The sequence below is a fragment of the Thermobia domestica genome, chromosome 7 (assembly GCF_964235325.1).
Source record: "Thermobia domestica chromosome 7, izTheDome1.hap1.1, whole genome shotgun sequence".
In the NCBI taxonomy this organism is placed as follows: Eukaryota; Metazoa; Arthropoda; class Insecta; order Zygentoma; family Lepismatidae; genus Thermobia; species Thermobia domestica.
Window position 1 is genome coordinate 157,219,795 of NC_137460.1, and position 14,702 is coordinate 157,234,496.

The 14,702-nt window shown below is 34.7% G+C and overlaps 1 protein-coding gene across 2 annotated transcripts in view; it reads left to right on the top strand.

The window, feature by feature from the left end:
* Positions 1-14,702, top strand: part of Pxn (Peroxidasin) — an 899,909-nt gene that overhangs the window by 789,988 nt on the left and 95,219 nt on the right. For both annotated transcript variants that reach the window (XM_081765474.1, XM_081765473.1), the window contains exon 8: positions 8,741-8,858. In XM_081765474.1, coding sequence (XP_081621600.1) covers positions 8,741-8,858 — 118 coding nt within the window. The remainder of the gene's footprint in view (positions 1-8,740; positions 8,859-14,702) is intronic.

Below are 14,702 nucleotides of genomic sequence, written 5' to 3' on the forward strand. Positions count from 1 at the left end.
GTGAAAGTAAGGTTTTTGATAAGTTCCGTTTTGTGGAACGTTTGTCATTGTCCGTCTTGCTTCCTTGAATTTTTTATGAGGAGAACAACAGAGGTTTAAAAAAAAACTGAATAAATTTGAAAACCGCATGAAATAAAAATGAAGTAATGTTCAAACAGTGACGACGCTAGGTTCAATTTCTGCCGTGGAGGGCAGGAAAGAGACAAAGCTATTTTTGGCGGACAGCTTTTTTTTTTTTTTTTTTTTTGTATACCGAAAATAATAGTTTTATGTTAGTTAACTTGCATTCAAATACAACATACCTGGGGGAAGTTGAGGCAAACGATGCCACCAGGGGCTCGCCTGCTCCCTCTCTACGTCATCACTAGTTTGAATAAGCCATATGACACGATAAGCTTATTCTAGATCATTTAAAAATCCATTTTGCATTTCATCCTATCCAAAACCAAACCAAACCACTTGGCGTAACGGTCCGATTTGTGGGCCTTAGCCGCTCCACACCACCTGTTAGCGACTGGCTGAAATAGTCCAGCCTAGCGTCGAACGGGTGGTCAGCGCGCCGCATCGCCCTATCGCTAACCGGGAGCTTTCTGTTGCGCTACCAAAATATCTTGAGATGTGGCAAAAATGCGAACTAAAGCTCACACCCCGACACACTCACGCGCTGAGCCAATAAGGGTTCAGCAGCTGCTAAGCGAGAGAGCCTTAGCGAAAGAGAGAGGAATTCCTTCAGCCGATAGCAGCGTCTGAAACGGAAAACTAGGTGTCAAGTCAATGTGGTATATTTCTAGACATACTGTTAATGGCCGTCACGTCTTTTATTCACGTGACTTCCCAGTTTGCCTCACGACGCTGGGTGAACGCCAAAAATTCGGGAAGCACCAGTTGGGAATGGATCCAGTTACCGTGCGAACATGAGTCCGACGCTCTAACCCCCTTTTCATCCTATCCTACACATATCTAATAGAATTAAGATAAACTTATTTTGCATTTCATCCTATCTTTCTTATATCTAATATAATTAAAATAGAAGTTAATAGGAAAGTTTCATCTTAACTTTATTTTTGTTTAAGAGCAAGAACAAGTGGTAAGGTTGAATAGTCAGTAACAACATTGTTAACATCATCTTGTATACTTTTCCTTTTCTCCTAACAATAAACCAATAGCTGTAGAGCTTGTTTCTTTATCTTCACTGTCCAATTTTATAAAGAAGAAATGATTTAGATGTACGCCGTATCAGCTAAGGAAAGAAGGCTGAAAAGCCGCTGGCTTTAAGTGGCAATTGCTAAAATTAACACCTTCGCACGAAACAGTTTACCAGAGCAGCGGTAGAATATAAGTATCGTTGGGAAGAGCATTTTACTTGCACGATCTCCGATAAAGTGTAAGCTTGTAATATATTACCTCGTTGATGGATTTATCTGTCGTGCACTGCAATGTTGATTCACAATGTTGCCAGACAATTTAGCAAAATTACAATATAATTTCTTCAAAGAAGATTCAGAGCCCACGTTGCTAGCCGGCAGTATCTGCATTACATAACTTGAATTGCCACTCCAATTTATCGCAACTCTCTAACGCTACATATATTAACAGTAAAAATAATAATAATAATAATAATAATAATAATAATAATAATAATAATAATAATAATAATAATAATAATAATAATAATAATAATAATAATAAATAATTACCACTTTAAACGTATAACTTAGAAACTTTCCGTATACGATTAATGGAACATGGCCTTTGGTGTTCAATAGAAATTCAAGAGACCATGATTTGAACTTTTGGCTTCTTAATTTAATTTTCAATTTAAAAAAAATAGAGTCGGAGACTCTATCTATTAAATAAACCATGTATTGTAGAAGGTGCATTTCTATTGAACATTAAAGAGTTATATACAGATTGAAGTTTTTAAAGAGGTTTCTTAAAGTCGCATTTACACAGTGTGACTGAACGATGAATGATTGAAAGCTCAAGTGTGTTTATCACATATAATAATAATAATAATAATAATAATAATAATAATAATAATAATAATAATAATAATAATAATAATAATAATAAAACTTCTTTACACACTCGGAAAGCTGTTTGATTCTGGAAACGTCGGAATCTTCGGAACGTCGGAAAGAAAGAATTTTCAGAAGTCGGCTATGAAAATGTACTGTATATCTAAAAGAATTACCCAACATTCTATCAATAGAGCTGAGCAAAAACTTCGTAAAGGTCACGGTCAGAACAATGACGACGCCAGAGGAAGGCAAGGGGGCGGCCACCCCTAGGACTTACCCCTAGGCATGATGTATTTTACTGTAAGTCAATTAATACTATTAACGGACACACACACACAACCAAAAAAAAAAGCTGGCCCCGCAAAATGTCTCTGCTCGAGGGCAGATAGCAGCATTATTCGAACCTTGGACTGTTAAGTGACAGCGTTCACCATTTATTTACATTTCGTTGTTGCTAAAAGCTTTGCTAGTGGCAACACTGAATACATAACTACCAGCTACTTCTTAAAAAGGTATACATTATATTTTTTTGTTACGCAAAAAATGTAAGCATATTATTTTCGCAATAGTTAAAAATTATCGCATTTTGAAATTATATGTTGAAGAGTGGCTACACCTATACTTTCAGCCTTCATACAGGAATGGGAGGGTAGTGATAGGTAGTACGAGGGTGAATTTATCCAGTATATTATAGTGCTTTTTTTTAAATAATAATATTACTCCGCATGCTGCTTAAGTCAAAGATTATTTCTATCGTCATTATTATTGCAACCTATTATATTAATGCAAAAAGTGAAATGTCTAACGGAAAATTCACTCTCTTGTAAAGCATGATGTCATGATTTTTTACTTTAAAAAAAGGCGTAGCTGTTTCTAACACTCATGAAAGAATTGCGTCCCTTATGACAGAAGAACAATACACCATAGAAACAGGAACAAGAAATAAGTGGATAGTCTAAATGTTTTTGTAGTAATCTTACATATTTTTCTTTAACCACTGACGAGGCATGAACTTGTTTATTTTTTAAATCTCTCTATATTAGTTAGGAAGAACTTTCACTGCCAAGTAAGGTAAATAGTATACTTCTTTGCTATCACCACTTGAAACTATACCTATTTACTTTAATCATTTTAATGAGAAACCGTTATTTATTATACATTGAATATGAACAAAATGCATCAATTATCATTAATTATCACCAAAAAGTAATCGTAATAGAACCACATACTATTCCTTTACGTAGGGACGTAAATAACACTTTCATTCTTCTCCAATACCATCAGAAAACCAAAGCTAGCAACCGATAAACAATATAATTAAAGTGTAAGATCTTTCATAACTTCCTTTCTTACGGGTCAGCACAGTGACTCAGTGGTAGAAACGCTTACCTCTGGTGCGTGGAGACTTGGTTCGATACCCAATCAAATAAGTTTCTGGTGGGTAACATTGTGTCCGTGAGTTTTCTCGGATTTCTCCCGTTTTCTCCCACTTTCTCATGCTACCTTTTCTTCCATCATCATTTATTTGCATTAATCATCCGTCTCTCTCAGCCTACAGACCATTATCATGAGACATTAAACTGAAATATTACCTTTCGTTTTCCTTCCTTTCTTACGAAATTATTTCCTTTCATTGTTTACGGAAGCATATCTAAATAGGCAAATAGGAAAAGCTGCCCTAGCGGATAGTCTACAATGCAAAACATGTTCCAGTATGCGGCACCATTCTCTCCAAAACAGGGGGGAAATGTCCGTCAATGTATAAATCAATTTTAATATTCTATATAAGAATAAGCACTTTAGTTAAAACGTTGGACTGTGTGGAAATTTTCATCTTCGGTTTTTATGCCAGATAATTTTAGCTTTCTATTATTAAAGATGCAAAACTATAGATTCAGTTTTTAAAGCATAATCAATTTAATTAAAGTATGCGTTGCGAATTTTGTCAGTTGATGTTTTTAAAGGAAAGGTTTATAAAAAAAAGAGAGAGAAGAAAAGGCTGGGAAACTTCAACTAGCATAGATTTCTATTTTCTTTTTTAAAAAGATTTTAACATTGTTCTAGGGGTTAACTGCCCTGTTTCAAAAAAAATGAATTTTTAATTTGTAACTGTCGTTAGCATTAATATCAAATAACTGGAATCATTTGTACTTGTAACAAAAATATATAACTCATTATTCTTCCTTTTTTGTTAACCCACGAAACCGGATTGAGACATTAAGTTGTAAATCTTTCGTTGACAAGACTACGTACATATAATATACACATTCATACGTATATATATGTATGGAAGAGAGGGGGTAAAATATGAAGATCCTTTATAACTTTTTGTTATATTAACTTAATGGATTTTCAATGTAGATTAATGAGATTGGCTAATGGGTTTTCTCATTCTGTGTAAAGTTATGTAATGAAAAACAAAAAAAGAAATTCTGACGTAGATGCAATTTATCATTTCTTCGTTGAGTGAGGTTGAGGCTTTTTTTTTTTTTTTTTTGCCTCCTTAAATTGATGTAATCTAGTGCAATGTAGGAGAATTCTTCTCATTTTGTTCTGATCTACGTTTTTTTTTTTTTTTTTAACAAAATGGTTTTTGTGCACTCGTTTTTTCATATGTCCACATTTCTCTTTAGATTAAAACAAAGTTGAAAGCAGTAGGTCATAGACATCCATTCTAAACAGTTAAAAAAAAAAAAAAAAAAAGGGAAAGATATTAATTCATTTTCCTTTCAGTGCAGCTATGTAACTGGTATTGTGACTGTGAAGCTGACACTTATTGTACCTTATATTAGATATATTTCTTCAAATTTGACAGCTTCTATTGTGGAGTAAGAGAAGTGCCTTTTGCAGATTTACAAAACTGTGTTTTTACAGGAAAGCTTCACTTGCCTTTTTATCTTATCTAAGGCCTATTTTGTATTAATATGTCTTGTTCAATACTCATTGACGGTCATCACACATTTCTTAAGATATGAATGATCATACGTCCCGTAAAAAGCGGAACAGGCCCCATTTTAAATCCGAGTTTCCCGCATTCCCATAAATTTAGTTGGGACAGGCAAATGTCTTGTATTTTTGTCCCGCCCCATACGTGTTCTCAGTATTAGTTTCTCAGTGATGAAGAGTAAGAATTATAGTTGTGGTTTGTGCAGTCAGCTGAATATTTTTGAGACAAGTAGTCGAGAAATAAGAAAAAAAAAAAAACAGCTTGCATGTATTGCTGAAGCTTTAGCATGTTATGAACGTCCCACAATGAAGGTGAAAAATAGGAAAGATCATAATTTCTTGAGTGTAAAAGTTAAATATTTATTAAAGGACAAGTATATATTTGACAACCATCTCAGGATAGATTTTATTCTTACGTCCACATATTCTACATTGTATCGTATGATTATCTGATTTCATGAGGACAGCAATTTTCAGATCTTAGCACATTAGCTTGATGGATTTAAAAATCAGAATTTGACTGGTCAAATATTGAAGTAAGTATTATATAATTAATAGAAAATGTAGGTAAAATGCAAGTCGATAGTATAGCACTCTTTGATGAGTTTTCTATTAAAGGTAGGCTGTTGTAGCAGAAGAGTGAAATAACTAGATTAATGTCGAAAAAATATAATGTGTTGGAAAATTTCGAGAGGGGGGGGGGACAAAAGTGTTCCGTATTCTTATGGAAAAAATAGGTAGGCTTAATCATACATTCACGTGATTGACTGATTATTGACATTGCACTTGGTGCGAAGACGAGTGCGAGTTCCATGGAAAAACCTGTGATTCCATGTTCAATTGCTGAAAAAAAATGTTAGTTTTTAAATTACCAATAACTTTTTCAAACGCTAAGGATCATTGTTGTATATTATTACCTTGTTTAAATTTTTGAATCAAATATTAGTAAGAACTTTACAGGTGAATATAAATACAAAGTTGAAAGCAGGTGTGGCTCGTCTAGTTGCTAGCGCGTGTGCCTTTGTTGAAATTTAAAAGGATTACGGTGATTCGAATTCTGTCTTCAATTGTAGGTACACATCTTATATAGTCTCAGCGCTGAAAAGAGATGTTAAACTTCAATAACCAACCTTGACTTCATAATATTTTAAAATTCACGAATTAAGGTGATTTCTAAACAATGGTCATTTATCAGATAGGGAATATCTGCGTCCAATATCCAAATTGATTGTGGATATTATATCAGCGAGCATCGACCCGCTCGCACACAAAAAGAAAGAAAAAGTAAAAACCAAAGATGTTATAAAATAGAGGATCTGCCTATATGTATCTTCATCCTATTACCTCAATGAAGCCAAAAAGCAACCGAGCATTGGTACGTCTGATTGGTTACTCTCAGCCATGAATATTGGCTCAAAACACTGCGATCTTACAAGGAGACTTACGGAAGTGTCACTCACCGATTTGAATGAAACTTTGCATGCTTGTTGAATATCGAAAAATAATCGACACGTTTTTTTTTTTTTTTTTCAGCAATGTTGAAGATTTAAGGGTGGAAACCACCCTTTGAACGTTAGGGGTGGTTTCCAAGCATAGACAGAAAACAATCGTTTAATATAGAAGAAAACATACTGCCATGGGGGTTTCAGGACAGCTGATTCAGAATCTGACGTCAAAATTACAAAATTCAAAATGGCGGATCCAATATAGTGATTACAGTTACAAAATGTCCTGATTTGAAATTCTCTACACTTAGCTAAGAACAATTATAGTTGGCGGGAGTTACTACGAGAAGGTTGCAGACCGATTTAAAATCAATTTCTGTTGATTTGAAACCCCTTTATTTTAACTGAATGAATTTATTGAGAAAATCCTTCACAGTAATGATATTTCATAAACAAAAGTGTGTGATGCACAAATATTGTTTACGCCAAGCTCACCTTATTACAGCAGTAATTGTGACAAATTGCAAAATGCAGTACAATCTTCTTCCAAATAACTGTATTTGTATCACGAAGATTTGCAAATCTGGGAGAAGAAAACTGATTATGAATCAGTGATTTGGATCTAAATTATATTATTACGGAGATGTAAATTTATGTTATAGCTGTAGAGAACAATATCAGTAAAATGTCTCAAGAAGTTTTTCCATGGCCTAACATATCAAGAGGCTGAATCTTACTAGTTGTTAGTGCCGAATGGTTTCTATTTTGAGGTACTCTTTTCTTCGTAAAATAGGTTGAAAAGTTGATTAATTGTGATCACTCTACGAATCTAACAAAATAGACTTTGCATTAGACGCCGGGAGAAAAAACTTTTTGAAACAATGATCTCACAAGACCTTATGTTAATTTTCCCGAATTTGATGCTTTCACATGGACATTTTTCAGATAAAAAAGGTTGTTTTGGACTATAGAGCCAAATATTCCATTCTTCTTCTGCAAAATAATTAACAACAGTGATAACACCATTATCAGAAATTAAAAGCTATATGGTGTAGCTGTGAGCCATAGATTTATTGACTGTGTCACACTTTCTACTGTTTGTGTCTCTGTAAATGATATAATGAGAGGTGCAGAGACACACTTTAATCAAGCATCCCATTAAAATAAGTACAGAAAAGGGTTTCAAATTGGTCTGCAACCTTCTCGCAGTAATCTCTGCCAACCACAATTGTTCTTGACTAAGTGCAGAGAATTTCAAGCCAGAAAACATTTTGTAATTGTAATCACTATATTGGATTCTCCATTTTGAATTTTATAATTTTGACGTCAGATTCTGAATTAGCTGTCCTAAAACCTCCCTGGCAGTATGTTTTCTTCTTTATTAAATGGTTGTTTTCGTCTATGCTCAGAGACCACCCATAACGTTCAAAGGGTGATTTCCACCCTTAAATCTTCACCATTGCCGAAACAAAAAAATACGTGTCGATTAATTTTCGATGTTCTACAAATATGCAAAGTTTCATTCAAATCGGTGAGTGACACTTTCATAAGTCTCCTCGTTAGTGGGCGAAGCGGGCAGAGTGCAGGTGGCGAAACTGTGACGTATGGCTTCACGATTTTGTTGTATAAGCAGATCATCTATTTTACAACATCGTTGGCAAAAGCGCAATCATGCATGTTCACAAGCTTGAAGCGAAAAATAAATTGCACCTTAAAATTGTGGCTAACATTTCGTCAAACGATCAACTGTTTGATGAAACGCTTTCTTTGTGAGTGCAATGAGAATTAGAAATTCCACAAAGACTTTTAATTTTTAAATTAGAGATAAGCCTTTCAATTTGCTTCATTGTATACACTACCATTGAGTTGACATTAACGAGTGCTTGAAATTCTTCTATTTGACTAACTATTCGTTCTCTTCCCTTTTAAAGATTTAAATTCAAAGGCTAGCATTCACGATGGTGTAACGAAAATTAAGATACGATAGGGGGACTTTATTCAAGAATACTTTTCACTGTGGGGGATAAACCCTCCAATTTCATTTTAGAATACCTAAGAACATATTTTCAGGACGGTCTATTTCCAGATTTTCCTGTGAACCCGCTAATCCTGGGATATTCCATACCCAAGACTCCCCGGTTTTGGACTGTGAATTAAAGCACCCCCACTGAATTTCAAAACCCAGTGCTCCTGATGTATAGTAACAGATATCTGGGCGTACTCGTAAAACATTTATATTAGTAGTTTTATATTTGCTAAAGAACAGAAACTTGACTACAACTTCTAATATGGGTAAACTATGTTTTGATGAATCTCTGTTTCTTTCAGAGAAACCAAAACTGACTGAAGAGCCTCATGATGTAGATGTGACATTTGGTGGAACTGTCTACTTCTCATGCAAAGCCGAAGGAGAACCTGCTCCTGATATTGTTTGGTTGAGGAATAGGTAGGTCTTGATATTTCCTTTTCAGAGTAAGTTGTACGAAAACCGTAGACTTCTAAGATTGTATTTATATTTTTGCGCCAACATATATAGGAAGAAAAATCCATGTTCGATAGTTATATAGAACTCGAAGCTTATTTTGTACAAATGATTGAATTAGGAATTTCCTTGCGACCAGTTCTTTAAGAGTCCCTTTTTGTTCTTCCAAACCCAATTCAGAAATCAAAGTTGGATTTAAAGTCGAGGAAAAGTCAAGGGGCTACATTTTTTCTCACATTCTAAATTTTTCGAATACTGAAATTTTTTGCAATATCTAATGTACTGGGTTAAAAAATAGTGTTCGTCCTATATTTCATACCGTCTTTTTCAACTATATCCTTCTGCTTTAGTTGACTCGATGATTTCGTAAGCATGACTCGTATTTTTGTGGAAGTAGGCCTAAGTTTTTAAGAGATTGTAATTGTTTGGTTGGTAGGTCAGAAGTTCGTTGGAGACAATATCAATGAACCATTTATACCTGTCACGAGGCAGTTTTTGAATGTTTACGGGTGTACTGACATTGTAACGAAAAAACACACTCTACTCGCATTGCGAATATGAAAGTGAATAATGAATTGAAACAAGAGAAATTTAAAATGCCCTGAGCTTTCAATATCTTCAAAATGACTGAAGTGTTTTCGGAAATCATAGTTTAATTTTTCTTTTTAATCTGTTTGTTTCATTTTCAATAATTTTAGTCCAATTATTGTACTGTAATCCTTCAATTCTTCCATTATGTTTTGTAGTTTTGCTGGACTTGAAGCGAAGATTATATCGTCAAAGGTATTCGTTATTAATTTTTATTTTCCAGACGCTTCTCAGTTCAAATTCTAAACAATTTTTACAACATTTCAGAGGATAGTTCCGGAGAGATTGCATCATCTCTCTTACTCTGTTCCCAATATTGAACTTTCCACTTTTCTTGGTGCAGTCGAGTAACGGATGTAAGACTTGAGTATATAGTTCCTAGTAACACAAATTACATAAATTTTCCTACATCACAAACATAACTTTATTTTCCTAGAATCACCCTAGGAAAGAAAATATTTTGAATTATTGTGTTTTCGGTACTTTTCACTTACTGCATAACACTATCAAAGGAATCGCTGCACTTTCTAGAGCGGCATGGACAATAAAATATTTTGAGGTTCTCTGATGTGAATCTTTTCCTATCGTCTGTCAAAATTCTCATAAATGCCGAAAACTGCGTTTTACATTACTGATGTAAGACTGTATATTTCATAATGGCTATTTTCTAAGAGTTGCATAGAAAATTTTCCTGAACATTGTCTTCACAAAGAACTTGACCCACTGGTTCTATCTGCATGAAATCAAGTGTAATTATTCACCTTCACCCTCAACAAATTACAAAGCAACGTACCACATAGAGGGAACCTTGATATTGCATTGTTGAATACCCGGGTAACAAATGAAAGTCTACGATTGATATTTCATGCGTTTAAAAGAAATCAAAAGAATTTTAGAAGTTAAAAAATAACTATAAACAATTTAGTATAAGTTCTAAAAGCTAATTTAGGATATTTTATGTCCTATAAAATTATATTTTTGCTCATAGCAACCTGAAATGCAAAGAAAACACGAAATTTCCCCATTAATTATACAGGATCAGACCTAAGAGTCCGAAACCCATCCATCAGTATTAATTGTGTTGAGTATCGACACCATACTTGTTACCTTAGCCCATTAATTTATATGTTGGACTATTTTCTCTTTGTCTTATAATGATGTGAATTTACTTATTTCTTTTTCAAGTCTAGTTAAATGTCCCTCGATTTGTCAAAATAAATTTGCATTATATGAGAAAAATATCGAAAAGTCTTAACACCTACTGATTTACTGCTAGATTACAAACCATAAACGAGAAACAAGATATACACAATATTCCACTGACATTTGTCTATTTTTCCACATAATCACCACAACTGTTGAGGCACTTGTCCTACCGTTTCTTGTCCGTTGCGTAGAAGGCGGCTGGCTGATCACGAAACCAACGACGAACAACGCATTGTATTTCGCTGTCTTTCGTAAACCCTTGCCCTACCAGGAACTTCCGCAATGGACCAAAAAGACGGTAATCAGTGAGGTCACGGTCTGGATTCTAAGGAGGACACACCATAATATCCCACCCTCAAGACTGAAATTTCGCCACTTGCGGATTTGCGTTGTCATGGAGGAAAACCATATCAATATCATCTCACATACTTGATACTTTTTCCTAATGGTTGCTCGCAGATGAAAGAATGTACTAGAGAAGCGTTCTGTGTTTCTAGTTTCATCTCTTGGCAGGAAATCTAGTACGAGTAGTCCCTGACTGTCCCAAAACACTGTAAGCATCAGTTCACAAGTCGATGGTGTTTAGAATTTCTTCGTTAGTCGCGAGCCGGGATATTTCCATAGGATGCTCTACTGTTTTGATTCAAGAATGTAATACAGTATGCGCGTTTCGTCGCCAGTGATGATGAGGTCCAGGAAATTGTCGCCCTCGTCGACGTAACGTTATAAATGGCACAGTGATATGGCCATTCGCTTGCTTTTGCTGATATTTAGAAACAAAGGAATTCACCGACATAACACCTTGCGGTATCCTAACGAATCGTGATCAATATCATAAATATTACCATAAGAAATGTCAAACCCCCTGACAATGTTCCCAAGATAAATACGTCGATCGGCTTTCACCATCTCGTCAACAGCTATAATGTTCGGTATCAGGAGAAAGGTATCACATTTCACATTGCTAAACACATACCCCATACACCGGCTCCATTTCCTTGTAAATATCTGTGTCTATATGTTTCTTGAACGGAGGAAACAAACAATACTTCGTTCCTCATATGACATGGACATCCTAAGCACTGCACCCATCTTTTGTAACCAAGGTATATAAAATAACAGCGCCGTGTTACATTGGGGCCATTCCAAGAAAAACCTACTGTATCGTTCCTATGTTTTGATTTTATATTAAAATGTATTACATGTTCGAAACGAAGACTCATAAGAAACTTATACATGAACCAACAAGTAAGTGTTAGGATAGAGAGGCGGGAAAGAGAGGCAGAGGGCGAAGGAGACTACAATTAATGGATGATGTAAAAACAGAAAGATCATACGTGAAGACGAAGAGGTTAGCGGAGGACCGTGGAGCATGGAAGCTTCTCAACTGCTGCAAGTGACCTGCCAGTAAGGGCAGAATACCTATGATGATGATGACATGTTCGAAATTAAAACGAGTGCAAAGATTTTTCGATTTTCCCTTGTATATAAATTTAATATTACTTACAAATAAAGGGACTAATCCGTAAAATCAAACCATTAAGATCCCAGTTCATTTCACAGAAAACAGACAAATAATTCCCCACATAAATTAATGTGCTAAAAACAAAGGTAGCACAGATAATCAACACCATTAAATATTGCTATCATGTTATAAGAAAAGTCCTTTCTTGCTTTAAATAAGAAAAGAAAATTCGGCAAAACATTTTCCCACAACCTTAACAGTTCTTTACTGAAATATTGATGACAAAATAATACACAAAAAATGAATTAGTTTATAAACGTTTTGCTGCAGTGAATCTTAACTTTGAAGTTACTTTGAGTTTTACACTGTTAATCTGTATAAAGTTTACTCATTCTTTTCTTATTCGTATGCAATCAGTTGTGTGATCCATGTAATCTTTTGCAGGTGGGTGGGTAGTCTAAATCTACGGATAGTAGCAGAGTAATACCGCAGCAATAACTCATGAGTTGTTTCTCTTTGGGGCGTATATATATAATCTCAAGGAGAATTTATACAAAGACGAAATATAGTGTTACAAGTTTGGGGAAGTTGGTCCAGTTGGAAGTATGAAACTCAGTGAGATAAAGCGGTAACTCTCCTGCAGATATTAGTTTCGGTTAAGAAATTGCTTCCCGAGATTTAAATTTGTAAGTTTGTGGATCATTAAATTTCTCATCTGAAGCGAAAATTATTGCACATTTTACATGTTCTACAAAGTACTAAATACTTCGAAAACTGAATGGAAACAAAACTATAATTCAAATATTTGCATAACAATTTATCGTAAATTTAAAGGAGTGTCAATCGTCAATAGAGGGTAAAGGGGGGAATTAATTTTCTCTATTTCTTCCGATGTACAGTATTTTTTTCTTTTTTACGGAGCAGGTATCCACAATAATTCAGTCGAATTCGAGAGATAAGTGTTGAAACTGCGCCGAAATGCAAATTGAATCAATACCCAGGAGATTAGTCCTGCACTAATTTGGTATTTTGTTTCGTTTATTTTTCAAAGAGCATATTGCTAAGACGCAAACTAAACATATGTTTACATTGAATGAAACAAAATTATAAAATTTTTATTAGTTATTTGTCTTTAGACATTATGCGCCTTTTGAAATTGACCCAATAATTTTGAATATTGTTGTTTCATATACTTGCACATATATAAGCATTGGAAACAAAAGAAAGATGTCAGCATTCAAAACAAGATGCTTTTGGAAACATTGAGTAGTCTCCAATGATAGGTTCCAGTAGCCCATTCGAATATTTCGTTCATTTTCTATGGTTGTTGTGAGCAGATAGCAGGCTACTTTCTCGTTTCTATAACCGCGACCATGTTTTGTTTTCAAACAAACACGTATTAACTCTGACTTGAAAGATTTTTTTTTATTATTATTAAAAGCTTCTTATATTACTGTAATTTCATCCTATTACAGGTGTAATACGGAATTACACAATGATGATTTTTTTTTTAATTGAAGAGTCAGTGGAAGAAGGGCCTATCCCACAATTTTGAGATTTGCAGAGAAACGAAGTTAAAGTAGTTTAGGTTAGAAAAAATCTAAGTAACGTAGGTACTTTAGTTTGCAGGAGTAAATACAGAACACTATTGCATATTCCACAAGCTTACACTTCAGCCACAAAACTCGTTTCTCATGGAGGAGTGGGATTAGCCCTTCTTCCACCAAGCCTTTCAATTGTTGATCATCACTGAGAAATGGAAATACTAAAAATGTAAAAATAGTTATGCGTTATATATTATAATATCTGCATTATGCATATATTTTTAAACTAGGAAGCAATGATTGAAGTACACTACGAACCACACAGTGTTGCCAGATGTAACCGAAAGTGTAAATCTTTTTTTTTTTTTTTTTTTTTTTTTTTGCAAAACATATAAATTGACTCATAACTCATACGTATGGATGTTCTGTCGTTAATTTTCAGTTTGTTTAGTAGGAGTAGCTTAGAAACTACGGAGCAGAAAAAAAGAATTTTTCATTTCCACCGATAACTAATCGGATGAGGTTTCTGTAAGGGGGAACTAAGGAAATCGTAGTTTTCATAAATTAATACTCTGAATTGGCAACTTTGCTGATGTTTTAGTGCATCAAAAGGTGTGTTAAGGATCTGTCTACATTATGCAATTCCTGAAAACAATTCAAAACAAACTTTGAAATTATCATGATAAAACGTTTACTTACATAAACCCGGCAATACTGCTACTATCACAAATGAGTTACCAGCTCTACTAGAGACCTGCACGGGCCGGGCTTGGGCGGACCGACTCTGTTATTTCTTTGGGCCGGGCCGGGCTTGGGCGGGCCGACACTAATTTCTCTTCAGGTCGGGCCGGGCTGGGGTCGATTAATTGCAATTCTTTAATAGTTATTGACTTTCGTTAAACGATAATTAGAATAAAGGCAAACGTTGAAAAAGTGTACCCGTGAAAAATGTTACAAAATGAAGCTTTCAAAATTTACCGGGCCCAGGCCGGGCCGGGCTCGGGC